This window comes from Aplidium turbinatum, chromosome 1 (assembly GCF_918807975.1).
Source record: "Aplidium turbinatum chromosome 1, kaAplTurb1.1, whole genome shotgun sequence".
NCBI lineage: Eukaryota > Metazoa > Chordata > Ascidiacea > Aplousobranchia > Polyclinidae > Aplidium > Aplidium turbinatum.
The window spans coordinates 46,638,310-46,652,902 of record NC_137472.1 but is presented as its reverse complement, the minus strand read 5'-3'; the positions used below and the strand labels follow the sequence as shown (position 1 = coordinate 46,652,902).

General features: G+C 37.7%; 1 protein-coding gene across 2 annotated transcripts; it reads right to left on the bottom strand.

Moving 5' to 3' along the window:
- Nucleotides 1-3,215: 3,215 nt before the first annotated feature.
- LOC145781230 (single-strand DNA endonuclease ASTE1-like) lies at nucleotides 3,216-13,934 on the bottom strand. 2 transcript variants are annotated; one of them, XM_082593014.1, is made up of 7 exons: nucleotides 13,347-13,934; nucleotides 11,536-11,713; nucleotides 9,592-9,681; nucleotides 8,516-8,661; nucleotides 7,458-7,645; nucleotides 6,598-6,762; nucleotides 3,216-6,265 (listed from the first exon to the last, which is right to left on the bottom strand). In XM_082593014.1, exons 2-7 carry the CDS (start codon nucleotides 11,676-11,678, stop codon nucleotides 5,111-5,113), a joined length of 1,887 nt encoding a protein of 628 aa, XP_082449140.1. In that variant the 5' UTR covers nucleotides 11,679-11,713; nucleotides 13,347-13,934; the 3' UTR covers nucleotides 3,216-5,110. The 2 variants fall into 2 exon arrangements, with proteins under 2 accessions (XP_082449140.1, XP_082449135.1); XM_082593009.1 differs by lacking the exon at nucleotides 13,347-13,934 and having other exon boundaries at nucleotides 11,536-11,860.
- Nucleotides 13,935-14,593: the final 659 nt, after the last annotated feature.

Sequence of the window (14,593 nt, the reverse complement as noted above, 5' to 3'; positions counted from 1 at the left end):
CTGTAATTTGTCTAAGGGGCCCTGGAATTTGAAGAAACCACAACATATTTATTGGATACAGCATATTTTTCTTAGAAATGTCTTGATTCGTGGGCCCGAATATTTTATTGGTACTGGGCCCAAATTGTCCTCTTAACGGCCCTGGGCATGGCAACGAAAGTGAATTTCAACTAATACATGAACCCAAACATTACGCTGCAAGGTAATTTAGTTTGAACTAACCGTTTGCGTAAAAGTGCATGGTATATACGGCGAAACCACTCCACATAGTGGTGTTTATGTACTTCACATAGTCAGCTTTATGTTTATCAACCGTTGCATACCCTCCTGAAATCGCTCTATATCAAACCTGCTGTCATCCGATTGTTTTTATTCTGAATATGTGCTTTCGAATCTTCCAACACTCATTGTATTTGTAACAGTAGATGTTCAGTGAGCTCTTACATTGGCCACATCAAAAGTGGTTCTTTGTGATCTTTGTGCATTTGCAGTTTGAGTACTTTTTTGTTGTTTTGGATATGGACAGTTCTGTCTGATGCAAATAAATAATAAATGTGCCGTACCGCGATTACACTGTTGGCTGTGTACCAATCTTGAAATCTTCTGTCGCATCCATTAGCTTATTGTAAACTATAAAAACGGAAAGGTAACATGTACACAAAATAAATAAAAAAATTCCAAAGATAATGCAAGCTTTTCACAGACACATTCAGAATCTTATACGGACGCAAAAAAGAATCATTTGAGCTTGAAAAATACCGCTTTGAGCTCAGCTACGTTGTTTTATGCCGGGAACAAAGATTGAAAAAGTCAATACTGTATATTTTGGAATGTCCTTTGTAATGTCTAGGAATACCAGAGTATTCTTTGATCAATAAACCTGCATCTTGTTCTTGTTAGCCTGTCCTGCTCTTTTGTGATAACTGCTTTTACAAATAACAAACTTTTTTAATATCAGCAGAAACAAACATTAACTCACTTGATGGTCAAAAAAGACCGTTGGGGATAATATACTTTAATGTAGCCTATGGCCTAGGCAAAGTCTATTTTTACAGAACATAAAAAAAAAACAAGAACAGTTAACGTATGTCTGTGATAACCAGCTAACAGAAACGCTAAACCTAACACTTTTTGTCTACCTATCTTAAATTGTAAACCAGATCAATTTAAAAAAGCGTAAGCTGAGAAATTTCGAGATCTTAAGCCGTCTTGCTGCAGGTAAGCCTACTGTGTGTTTATGCATAGGCAATAGGCATACATAACTACACTAGTTATACGAGCTAACTTTGTCAATTTAGTGAAACTGCAATTTACCTATCGTTGTAAAGCTGACGCTTCCCTTAATTTATCGCTAACTGAATTTGAGCGGGCGCAGCTAATCCAGTAGACTAAACGTGCTTGCACTCACAAAAAGATCACAAGAGAAACAGAAATGTGCCAACGCATACCTGAAATATTGTAGGTCACAAAGCGCTAACATCAGCACTGCTCTATCGTTCAATCAAAATTTGATTAACTGAGAAAGCTGCTGTCGTCTGTCGAGACGATAAATTTTTCCCATTATCTTAAATTTTAAATATTGCATATTCAATGCTCTAATTCATTCAATCCCTGGCCTACGAAAGCAGATGACTTTAACACCGTGCACAAGCTTTCGGAACTGAAACCCAAATGGCGATTCGTGGTGAAGAAAACTTTCATTATCAAAAGATAATTCTTTTTGCAGTTCTTGGGTTACATTCTAGTTTTTCTTGTCTTTCTCGGCAGTCGAGTGTAGCAAAAATTCAGCAATAGACACGTGTTTCGTCCACGAGACTGGGCTCATTTTTTTTTTGCTCAACGCTCAAAGTTCAAGGTGGATACCACTACATCTTGCAGGTTTACAATTTTCCATATGAAATGGATTTGTTTCCTGTCTCATCATTAGTGCGTCCGCTCCGGGAGCCGTCCACACACCCAAACACTCAGCAGGCACACCATACTTACATGGATGATACCTACCAGGGAGGCAAGGGACTTACTCCGACCGAAGGAACTCACCGCGGTAGATGGTAATCTGTGGATGTAAAAATTTGGTTATTGGCTGCCTCAAACTGATCTGCCTGTCTCGACTTTCCTCTTGCTGATCTTGGAGCGGTGTAGGAGATGGCGGGTCAAGCTCAAGAACTAGTTTTAAAAAGGAGTTGATTTTTAAAATTGAGTTTGTTTATATGTGTGTATCTTCTTGTTGCCCGCTTGAAGAAGGGCAAAAGAAGGCAAACACATGTTTTTGGGAAAGATCTTGATGGCTAGTGTGGAGGCTACACCGGTATGGTTAGCGAAACACAATGCTAGCTGTTCTATAGTGAGTAGTCAGGTAGTGCTGATGCCAGGAAGATCGCTCTTTCTCGACTAGTTTTTCTTTTTGTAAACTCTTTTTAACGTCGCAAAATGTTAAGTTTTTTAAAAGCGTTTAAAATAGAGAAAGATTTGCTGTTTGAGGAATGCTAGCGCATGGAGCAAAAGTAGTAATAAGCTTAATGATTAGCAGTGCTGTTCAATTAGGAAGTGACGTTATATGTGTCCAAGTTAGTGGCCAAAGAAGCGATGAAATCAAGGTTCAAAGACAAATAGAGCTAGTTTAGCTCTCGTAAGTGCGCTGAGCAATTCATTTTCAAGGACAGCTCTCTTCAGTGGCACCTAGTGGATGGAATAAATCACAAACAACAGTGCTTCAACAAGCAAAAAACTTCACTCTGTCCATTTCGGTGACCGGGCCTGCGTCTGTGGTTCAAAGCCTTTACAAATTAACAAAAACCTACTTTAACCTCTCAAAGAAGATTTCGCAGCACAAGGGTAACAATTCCCACAATCAATCGCTCAAATCTCAATCTTTCATTGGCACTATGGCAGGAAGAAGACGTCATTCCCCCTAGATTCGACGTTAAGCGAAAAACATGACGTTGATGTACTGTAAGTGTCTTGATGAAGGGCAAGCTGATGGGGATGAAGTAGCGGGGCCAGGTTGCATTTGACTTGTACTTTGCTTTTTGAGGTAGCTTCCCTTAAATTATGAACATTTTGTCTAAGCCGAAAAAAATCCAACTTGACTGTGCAAACGTCACTTACATGAAACCGACATAAAATTTTAGTTGTTGCCAGCCCTGACAAGAATTTATCACTATTTATTGAAAGTACCGCTATTTATAACCAATAGCCTACTTGTGCGTTAAGATTGTTTTATTCAAGAAATTTTGATTTGGCAACCATGTTTGAAGGCTTTTTCTCCTAAATGCACTATCAAAACAACGGCATGCATTTAAGTGTCTTGATAGACACAGTAAAAGCACGCTCTTGAGCGGAGTCGAACCGGCGGCATTTCGAACGTCCAACCATAGCTCTCGCCACTCAGATATGATTGATTGAATGAATCTTTATCCTCGAACTGGGAAAATAATCCTGGCAGGTTCGCATACTTGTAGAGGCTTTGAACCACTGACGCCCGGTCATCGAGATTGACAGAGTGAAGTTTCCGATTATTGAAGTGTTGTTGCCGGGGAATTATTCCATCAGTGTATTGACGCATCCATTAGCTGCTGCTGAAGGGAGAGCAGTCCTGAACGTGGGTTGCCAAAGCGCACACTCCGAGAGTCGAACCAGCACCGCTTGATCTTGAAGCTTCATCGTTCACGAAGTCACACACTAACCAAATGAGCTATCCACCCGACATAATTACAATCGCAAAAAATAGTTACTTATAACGATGCAGCTAATGTTAAGTATATTACATTTTTTAATGTGTGTAGCCTATTTGTTTAATTTCGGCTAGATTAACATTGTAGATTAAACAGTTAAATAGCCTAAGGCGACAAGACGTAGCCTAATAGGCTACAATAGACTGCGCAAGAAAAACCTCTTTTTGACTGGTGGGCTACTTTAAATACAGGCAATAGGCTGCATCAGTTAGTAATAAATCTTGATAATGATATAATTTTACATATTAAAAACCTACATATCAGTGTTGTAAAAAAACAGTGGGATTAAAAGCAATTTAAAATCAAATTGTTGTTATGCAAAACTACATAAAACTTATTTGTAAAAGCGATACCAACATAAAACACTTTTAGATTAACAAGCACAACGTTGCAAGGAAAACATTCTATTTAAAAATACAGCAGGTTACGCTGTAGTCTAATATGACAATCTACCAGCTAGAAGTAGGGCAACCAACAACGTACAGGGAAGGGCAACTTACGCCAACTTGGTTGGATGAGAAGAGTAGTTTCGAACTTCTAAAAATGTCTGATGAGAAGCATAAATATTAGATTTAGAAATATTACCAGTTGTAGATATCTCCGATTAGATTACGATATGCAAGTATAATGCAAGGATTGCAAGCTACAACAGTTCAGTGTATTGACGACTATTTTTAAAAGAGAGAGAAACCTATTATTTCGTCTGTTGTGAGAACAGTACGGTACAGTTATGTCATACACAATACGAATAAAATAGCAAAATAGCAAGAAAATGAAGAAGTTAAAGGTGTGCGCTTCTGTTCGTAGGTGCCATGTGTAGGTTAGGCCTGCTTGATGCATACGCAACTGAGCTTTTCCAATTTTCGAATTCGTATTTCCCTTGACAGCAATGTCTCTGTTTGTAATTTTATTCATTATATCCTGCTGATGTGGTTGGTGCAAAGGCTATATTTGTATAACTGTGATGTTACAAGGTTTTGCTTTGATTTTTGCCAAACTTTGCCGTTTTCCGTGTTTGATGTGGGCTATTCCTTTCCAATAAAACACCAACGCCTTAGCAGGAGGCTATCCATCTGCAACTTTCTTTCCCGCCTAGGCTATATTAGCAAACAGTAGCAGTTCTAAAAATATCTTTTTTTTTAAATCTTGTTTCACTCAGTACAAATATTTTGATTTTTTGTTGATGTTTTGATGTTTCATTGTTTAGTTGATGTTTTATTTTGATGTTTCATTTCAGCACTAACCATTTTAAATTTTCCATGTTGTATTAAGATTTTTATATTTTGTGTCCCAAAATTTTTTTAATGGTGTCATATTAGACATTGTTTTCTTGGTATCACATTATTCATTAGACAAGCGCTGCGTAAAGAAAATTATTAAAAAAGGAAGGCGCACGTGTTTCGATACCATTCCGCCAATCCGTCAATTGATTGGATGGTTCTTTGGATACTGGATCCAGAGTTCATTTCTTTGTAAGCAGCTTCAAGAATTATAGCGCTGAAAAACTTGCCGATAGTGGGCTCGGGAAATGGAAAGCGCAACAACTTGTTCAGGGTCAATGCTTCAAGTAGGCATACCTCCCACTGAGATATCCACAGCAAAACATCCAAATCCATTTCCACAATTCGAGCTCTTCTGATCATAGATTGTACGACACTGTCAATCTGTGGTTTCATTGATAGATCTTGCTGTTTAATCTCCATCAAAGAAAAGAGGAAAGCCATCGCTTTTATCATTGAACCATTTGGGCGACATTCAGAAATCCATAGAATGGTGACAGCCATAGCCAATTGCATGTCGTCACTTAGGCTCTCTATTTCATCATAGTACTGGTCACAACGCTCTTCGTCTTCAATTAGAGTGCTCAGAACGAAACGTTTCCTTGCTGATATCGAATCGTTCTCATCCAAGTCGCCTGGAAATCTTTCAATTTCGAAAGACTGAGGTACGTAATCGAAACCCACTCTATCGTATTCTTGAATCGACAAGCTGTGCGGGACTTCACGAAACAACACTTGATACACAACTTTTCGAATTCTAGCCGTCGCAAGGTGTGGCGATGCATGACTTTGTGGGTCTGTTAGAACCAATGGAAGAAAGTTAACCAAAGGGTTTCCGGAAGCTTGGTTTGTGAGCAAAAGCCGAGCCCAATCAGGAAAATCCCCTGAACTGTAAGCTTTTTGAAAATCAGCCACTTGTGAAGGAATGATTTCGTCATCCTCTTCAGCTCCAGCTATACCTGATTCCAGTCTTATTTGGCATTCAGGATCATCTATGTTTTCCAACATGCTCTGCAGTAAATCCTTCTTTAGCTTAGGCTCCTCAAACCTCTCAAGATCGTTCAAGATGTTGAATCGAATTTCTTGAGCTTGTTCTGGTTCCATTCCAAGTCCAGCGACTATGCGTTCGACCAGGTCGTTGGTGGAGGTATTACTTTCATGGAAAAACCAAATCAGAAAATTTTCGGTCAGGTTAGGTCTTCGATAACTTCTTTTATTCAAATTTCGCAAATGAGGTGGAATATCAACTCTCTGCAAAACAGTTAAAAGAATTGAAAACTCTGATTTGCAACAATTTTTTAACAATATATAGTAGCTTGCATTGCAGCCACTTGATATCAATTATATTTGTGGTAAACGTATCAATATATTTTGCTCTGTCAAAGCCATAGGCCTATACCAAAAAACTAAACTTTATGCTAGACTACTGCTATTTTCAAAGCGATGGATGTTGATATATCAGCAACCTAGTCTTAGTTTCTATTGCTCGCAGTGAAGTTGCTATAAAGAAAAAGTAATGAAAACAAAGTTATTCAAAATACTATATAACTAAGCAATCTTTTTCAGTAAAAGTAACTTCTTACCTTAAAGTGAGCATTCCGAAATGTTGCAAAGTTGTCGAAATTCCGTTGAGGAAACAGAACAGCGAGAAATCCGAGAGCTTCTGGAGTAACTCGAAAACGATCAGCAAACTCATTGATTTGAAATTTTTTTGCCTTTATCACTTGACAACCATTTATCTTCTCCGGCTGCAGTTCGAAAAAAACATATAAATTGAATACATGGATCGAAACAACTTACCATGGAACAATGAGAAAAAAAAATGATTCAGGACTCTACTAAAAGTCCGAAAGACATGTGATCGTTATCAGGAAGAAATAGGGCGTGGATAGCCTACATTACCTCGGTTGATTAGTTCCTTCTGCAGTACACACAAAATTTTAAATGTTTAAAATATGCCGAAATAATTTGGTTTGCATGAGATCATTGTGGCTAACCACTTAAATTTAGATACAGCGCATTGGTTAGAAGCTAAACTTGAGTTGCAACAAAACGATAAGATACCAAACGACAAATTGCATGGCTCGACCAGAATTGCACACACTAGTTTAATTTTGATATTTTTAGATAAATGATGATTTACTTTAAAGTAAACGAGTCTCTCTTACACAACTCATATTCTGAAAACACATAAAATTAGTTTACTCAAGTATCCTACATCAAAGATAAACAAGATCAATGCTTCTGAAATTATTCAGAAAGCAGATTCTGTGTACAGTATTTTTTATTAAAAATGCATGGAGAATCAGCAGAGCCCCATTTATGGCATACGCATTATGCATTTCTTTCTACTAGTGTAGAGCATCATTAGTGCCTTATTCAAATAGAATCAGACAATGGAACTCAATAAATGTATTGTGTGTACAGTATACAAGGAGCCTACCGTCTTCCAATAAAAGCTGCTAATCGGTATGCAGCCTGCATCAAGCCGATAAGCACAAAATATCGTGTCATCAGCCAATATGGGAGCGTTCAAGAGTCTGGATAGACCGGCCAAGTCTTCGTCAGTGTTTTGTTTTGCACAAAACCATGGAATATTCATTTCTTGTGCTGTCTGCTTGAACACGTGAGCTGTATTTGTAAAGTACCACAAGTTAATTGTACAGAATATATCTTTGACCTTGATGTCACTTCATAGGTTCACAAAACCAAAAGTGCCACATACACATAAAATAAATGAAGACAATAAAAATATTTTATTTACTAATCTCACAACAAACTGCTGCTACATACTGCTTTTCGTGCTTTTAATGTACCTTAAACAGTTCATCATTACTAGGTTATACAGTATACAGAGCCTTGTTAACCGCCCTCCGTATCTACCGGTCGAGGGGGCACCACCGTCAAAGGGAAGGGGCACTCATTTTCTTATCTATCCAACGACTCAGCGAAAGTAAAAGATGGAAATACTGCCACAGGACCTCGACACTGAATAGTTTACATCATACAAGGCCGTTTTAGCCGCAATCTTTGCCTATCTGTTTCATTGTAGTTTGACCAGGTCTTTTTATGCTAGTTGAAATAAAAATAAAGGTTGAAAAATTGCTACAAAAGCTGGATATTTCATACCTGACATCACAACATGGAAAGCTGGATATTTCATACCTGACATCACAACATGGAATTTTGCGTTGTGGGTTATCATTTGGTATGACTGTTTCAAATCAACAATACCAGTAGAATTTCATTTTTTTAAAGTTTGTAGAGTAATGCCATTTTTGCTGTTTCAGAAAATTTATTTCAATGATGGACAAAGTGGACCTTTGCAACATCAAACCGTCGTGTAACATTGCAAAACATTTTATGTGCAGTCACTATATAATAAGGGACTACCAGTGGATTTAGAGAGATTGGTCTCGAGATGCTTCTCACACGGCTCTGGTTTATAAAGAGGTTTTAATTTCAATACTGTTTTAAACATCATTTTTTCAATGTACTTACAACTTAAAAATGCCTTGTTTAATGGACTTCTTTGTCTTTGATCATTTCTGCCTCCAGGTCGAGATCCAAAGATCGTTTTTGTCATGTCTGCTATTTTCGATTTGCGTCTTGCAATGTAGTAGTCGGTGTTTTGTTCAAACTTAAAACTGCAGCAGAAATAAGTTGTAGCAATCCTTGCAAAATATGATTCAAGATGCTGCAGGAAGCTTACGTTAGGTGAAAAGCCTTATGAAGTTTAACAAGAACCTACAGTATTTCCAAGAGGTCAGCGAAGAGGTATGATCGTCTTAATTTTTAAATTGATATCAAGCAGCTACTGACTGGCAGGGAGATGGGGCAGCAAATAACAGGCTGGTTTTTCATTTATTCAATCCAGGTATCGCCTCGTGCTTGTTGTCGAAAAAACACTGCTCACATGACATAGGCTACCAAAGTGTAATTAATTGGGTGGGCGTAGTTGCTGATGGAAAGGTAGCCGACAGAATAGAATTGGCAACCCTACTCTCGTTAGTTTTGATGGCCGAGTAAAATACGAAGCTATGCTTGTCATCTCCAAACGCCTGATGTCAAGTATGAAACCATTTTCCCCATTAGGTTGCTGACGGACATAACACTTAAAAAATGCAAATCACAGAAACTTGTCAACGACAAAGTTTTCTGAAAAACATGGTGGTCGGTCTATGGCAAGATAACTTGTTCGTGTAAAATTAGAAGAAACATTACAGTCTGTTCTATTTCGGATTTTTAGTCGTTTTTTTTATTCTCTACTACATATTGACAAATAAAAAAAGAACATTAATAACAAGACAAAATGTAAATTGCAATAACATCGAAAGTTCACTCAACACGCAGTAGAAATACTTGTGGTTGCATTTTGTGCAAACGTAAAAGCCAAAGTGATTGAGCTGCTTTGCGATGCTTCATCACATTACTTATAGACCATATATACGTAATCAGGAACACATTTTTTTCGTCTCAAAGTAGATGGTGCTTAAAAGGCCCAATAAACCACATTGTTCAATTTTTATGGATTCAATACGTAGAAGCCCGAATATCAAACAAAGCAAATTACTTACCCATCAGTGATCAGTATAGGCTTTATTCTGCATTCCTGAAGGGTTTCAAAGAATTTTACCACATAGTCTCGAAATTCAACGTAGTTGGCTCTGAAAAATAATACAGTTAAAAACGATTGGGCCTGCTGGACTGTTTAGTCGTCTTAAACCCAAAATACACAACTCGAAAGAGAAAACCCTGCTAACTTCATCAAAATAAAGTCAAACGTTCTAGCTTCGGTTGCCAAAAATGTCAATGTTTTTCATCGCTATTGTTTGATGAGCCTACAGAAAGTATCAACTATCTTTCCCCAAAGATAAAACTAAATTCATGTTTTGTCAATCAGAAGACGAAGCGTCTTGTGCTTTGTTGTAGTTTAAATTTAGCGTTTTACAAGCAAATAAAGAAGACACCAACAAGCGTATGGGGACGCGCCACAATGTTGTAAGCCTGCAACGCTTGAGTTAGACCTTCTGCTCCAACTACACAGCGGGCTGAGTGCTTGTTGAAGGCATGCCACTTTAGAAATGCCACAACAAAGTACGTTAAAGCTTGTGGGACCTTGTTAAATATAGCGGAAGACGCAGCCGCGTGTTGTGAAACAGTGTAAACTGTAGAACTGGCGCTCCTTCAAGAGTCGCAGTGCTCTTATCACTCGCCCATGTAGCCGACAAACCGGTTGGAAACTCAAACTGGTTGAACACACAAGCAGTAATATTTTCACAAGCATCAGAGCAATTGGTTGAAAAGAATCAATCAATCAAGTTATTTTGGCATAGCTCCAGATTCATTTTAATGTACAATAGCACAAAATAAAACATATTATGAAAGCACCGAAAAAACCAGACTGTTATCTAAGTCAAGGTCCCTCCACATGGGATATTTTACTAAATACAATATAATAATTAATTGGATTAGAATAGAGAAACATTATGCTAAGCGCATTCTTGAAGAGTTGAGAAAGTAGATTCATGTTTCAATTAACATTTTTGGAAATAAAATGATTATTGCTAAGAACATAAAGATGCTCAACAAATCGTATTGTAGGGCTGCTAAGAATGAATGAATTATCCAAGCAAATGCTTTTAGATTTTTTTTTGTGTATAACGCCTGCTCAAGCAGTGGAGTTGCATAATGATACATGCTGCAAATAAAGAGAGCATTTGCTTGTTTGAAAGTGTTTATGATCTCGTGATCAGCGTTTGCGATTCAAATACAAACAAATGTACTGTCACTTACAATTGAAATAACTGTTTGTTTTACTATTTGCCCTTTAAAATTACGGCTTTTATAAATACACAACAGAATGCGGTGAAAGTTCAAAATCCGCGTTTGTACATAAAATTCAAAACCAATTGAAGGCAAAGTGGAAAGCAAAGCACATTAAACTTCGTACCAGCTGAATTATAACTGAGGAGGCCGCTTCCCCATAGCCTACCTACATGGTAAGCTCCATATAGAAGAAAACCTCATCTTTACATATATTTTGCATATTTAAAAACGTAATTGCATCAAATATCGTTAATGAAGTTATTGTACAAATGTAGGCTACAGCGGTTGTGTTTGCTCCCACCGACACAAACTCTAGTTACAGTCTCGGCATCAGTCGTTTCTTCTGTGCATAAAACGAAAAGTAATCATATTTATCATGGTACGTTGTGAAGTATTTTATGAATGTTTGAAAGAGGTTTTCTCAGCAGGACGATAAAAATCTTCAAAAATAATAAACTAAAAACAGAGAAAAGCTTTGCGGAATGTTGTGGCACAGTAGGCCATGAGGAAGTGATATAGACTTACAATCTAACCCGATAGAGTTACAAACGTTATCCCAATGAGAATAAAGAAAAAGCGTGTTTCAAACACACAAAAAAAACTTTTGTGGCCTTTATTTACAAAGTTACCTGTAGTTCAATAGTCAACAGCGCTACATAATACATTAGTACAGGTATTGACTTATGACAAACCTTCCATCCTTGATAGCGTCGTTGTATAGTTCGTACAATACTTCGCTTCCGTCAATGAGAAGGAATTGATCGCCAACATTCACAGTGTTCAAAAGTTCAATGGGATAAGTGTTAAGAAATGTTCGAAAATAACGGATTCCCATCACTTTGTAGGATTATTGTTTAGTGAAAGATTTAACTGATAAAGTAAAAAAGTGTCAAAAACCGAGCTTCACTTTTCACCTCTATGAACTTATGGCTGAAATAAATTTGAACACAGCTGACATGGATATCAATCGGCCCACGTTTGCTCGATTGAACCGTTTTTTTATTGACTCCGTCCATTTTCTGTGTATTGTCTCCGTTTAATAAAACCACTTGCTTAATCACCTTGGTGCCGATGAGTTTGTCCAATTAAGCGAAGTTAATTAGTTAAACATTGCATCAGCTTTTTGAAGCGAAAAAATAGCCTACTGGTGTTTCTCGGCAATTGAGGGCAGTAAGAATTGACAGCGATATACACGTGTTTCGCCCATGAGGCTCGGCTCATAAGTATTGCACCACTAATTCATGTCACAGAGCTCTTGACCGTTGCTATTTGCCAGTCAATATTGGTGAAGAAAGTAATAATTTAGTAGCACAATACGTAAAACTATGTATTAACGGTTTTGTTACGACACAATTCACGCCGCGCTTTGCAAGATCCCAAGTTTGAAAGTTCTGATATGAGTCTCCTACAAGTCAGCAGTTGTGAATTGAGCAAGCGACAACTGAGCTAGCAACAGTTGAGCGAGTGGCTGAAGTTTGTAAATGATAAAACTGAGAAAGCAAAAACCAAGCAAGCCTAAACTTGAGATGTCACAAGTCAGCAAAATGAGTTTGACAAGCGATGACCAAGCCAGTTCGACGTGAGCACGTAAATCTCATTAGATGACTTGGCAGTAGCTTAAATGTAATTGCTGAGTTGTCGCATGCCGAGTGGTCTGACGATCTTTTGGTTTGGTATATGGTACAAATGTGTTTGAAAATCGATTTTTGGCCTCTTAACCGCGATATGTCACAAGTCAAGTGTACATGTTTGAAACTATGAAACAGTAGCAGATCTTTCGTTATTGACATTTTAACTTGGCTGAAGGCTTGTTACTCATCTGGCGATTGTTATGCCTTAGTTACAGACGTTAAATCAATGTAAAAAAACGATTTTTGCTAGCTGGGAATTGAGAGAATTGAAAAAAAAAACACAAATGCTTTCTGTGAGTTCTGATTCGTTGCAATTGATATCCAGTCCCAGCACAAGTTGAGATTGACGTTATGTATATTAGGTACAATAGTAGTTTGCTTCCTTTCAGGGGCGGATCCAGCGAGTAACCTGAGAGGCGATTTCAACAAAACACAATGATGTGTCGATCTACATTATCCGACCTTGCAAATACGCGGTGAACAAAGTTAGTTTTCTCTGTGTTTATTTTTTTCCTCCCCTGGATCCGCCACTGCTTCCTCTTATAACCAAACCAAGCAAAACCATGATCATAGTTTTTACAAACTACGCAAGCACTTTTTCAAATCAATCCTAGTCACCGTTTGGAAAGCGTCATTCTACAATTAAGGCTACTGCAGTGCATGCCACCAGCTTGGCTTCGTTTCTCGATTTTACAACAGAAATATACCCAACAAATAACTAAACGAGAAATAAAATAAGTCTACTCAGAAATAAGCTAATTGTAACTGAGCTATTGGCAAACTTCATATAAGCTGCAAAACAACCTTAGCTAGAAAAAAAGAACCATATCTCAGCCGTCACTGCATGACCAGCCTACTCTTTATTTACTCACCTGACCTGGCAGCGGTAGTCAAGCATTAATAACAGTTACAGAGAGTGTTGCTTTATGTCTCTCTGCTTCATACGAATGACGACAACGACAGAGAGTGAACTTTTAAAGTAGGTGATTTCCCTTTGAAAAGAGTTTTATCATTGCTGTGCAATTGATATGGCGTGGAACGTGACGCTCGAAATCAGTGGTGGGATATTCAATCTACATTAGCAACCGGTTCGCCTACTTAAACCCCCATTGTTGAAGGTCAGTTAACTTATTCTTTGTATGGGTAGCAAAAAATACAAATCGCCTATTTATGTAGGTAGGCTAAACAGATACATGTAATTGATAGCAACTTAATAAGATTGAATTGCATAATTCAAAAACAATAGGCCTACATAAAATAAAAAGATAACTACATAAATTCGATCGTTTTTAGCAAAACGTATTTTCTATTTCCTCATCATCAACTATGTATTTATTCTTATTTCCTCATTTCAAAAACTATAATTTTTTCCAAAATTTTCTCTTTACACAATACACAATTTAGGGTGGAGTGAAAAAAGAAAATTTTGATTTTTGCTCTGTAATAGCGATTAAAAGTTGTAGTGTGGCTTGACTATTAAGCTTTGAAAATTTCAGCGTTTTAAAATAAAGTTTTCGTCTGCCGCAAGCAAGTTCAAGATTACAAGAGATGTGCTGATTAAATATCACAATTTGCTTCAGATTTTTTTCCGCAACAAAACCATCGCATGTGACGTCATAGAGGACATTTCTTACGATTCAATTAGTCCATTTAAGCAACATAATCGGAAATATGCAATTCTTAAAAAGGGCCTAAAAAAGCCATTGCAGCGGTTTGTATGTCTGTTGCATTTTAATGAATTACCACTGAGACACTTGATGCATTATCTTGATGGAGTTACATCTGGTCCACTAAGTTTTTCTGGCTCCATTGGTAAAAAACTTGAAGACTGTGACAGTTTACCAGTCACAGAGTTTGAGGCTGTTGATATTCAACTGCCTTCAATTGACGTGAGCTTAAGCACAGACCAGCAGTAGCCTACTGTACTTGTATGGCATCTGTAAAGCAATTAGCTCAGGGCGTTGTGATGCCAAGCTTGCCTATTGTAATCCAAGAAAGATGAATCACTCCAGATGGCTGACAACAACCAATCGCATTTTGAAGCTTTATGTTTCACGAAACAATCCCTGTAAAATCTGAGAGCGTTGGTCTTCTTCATCGTGTATCACACGGCCGTAGC

Bases quoted from the DNA above. Each gene is read 5' to 3' on its own strand.
- LOC145781230 (XM_082593014.1), bottom strand. From the start codon at position 11,678: ATGGGAATCCGTTATTTTCGAACATTTCTTAACACTTATCCCATTGAA. The intron at 7,646-8,515 runs GTAAGTACATTG...TTACAAATACAG, and splicing joins AAACAAGGCATTTTTAAGTT to CTCACGTGTTCAAGCAGACA. The intron at 6,266-6,597 runs GTAAGAAGTTAC...ACTGTTTTGCAG, and splicing joins TTCGGAATGCTCACTTTAAG to AGAGTTGATATTCCACCTCA.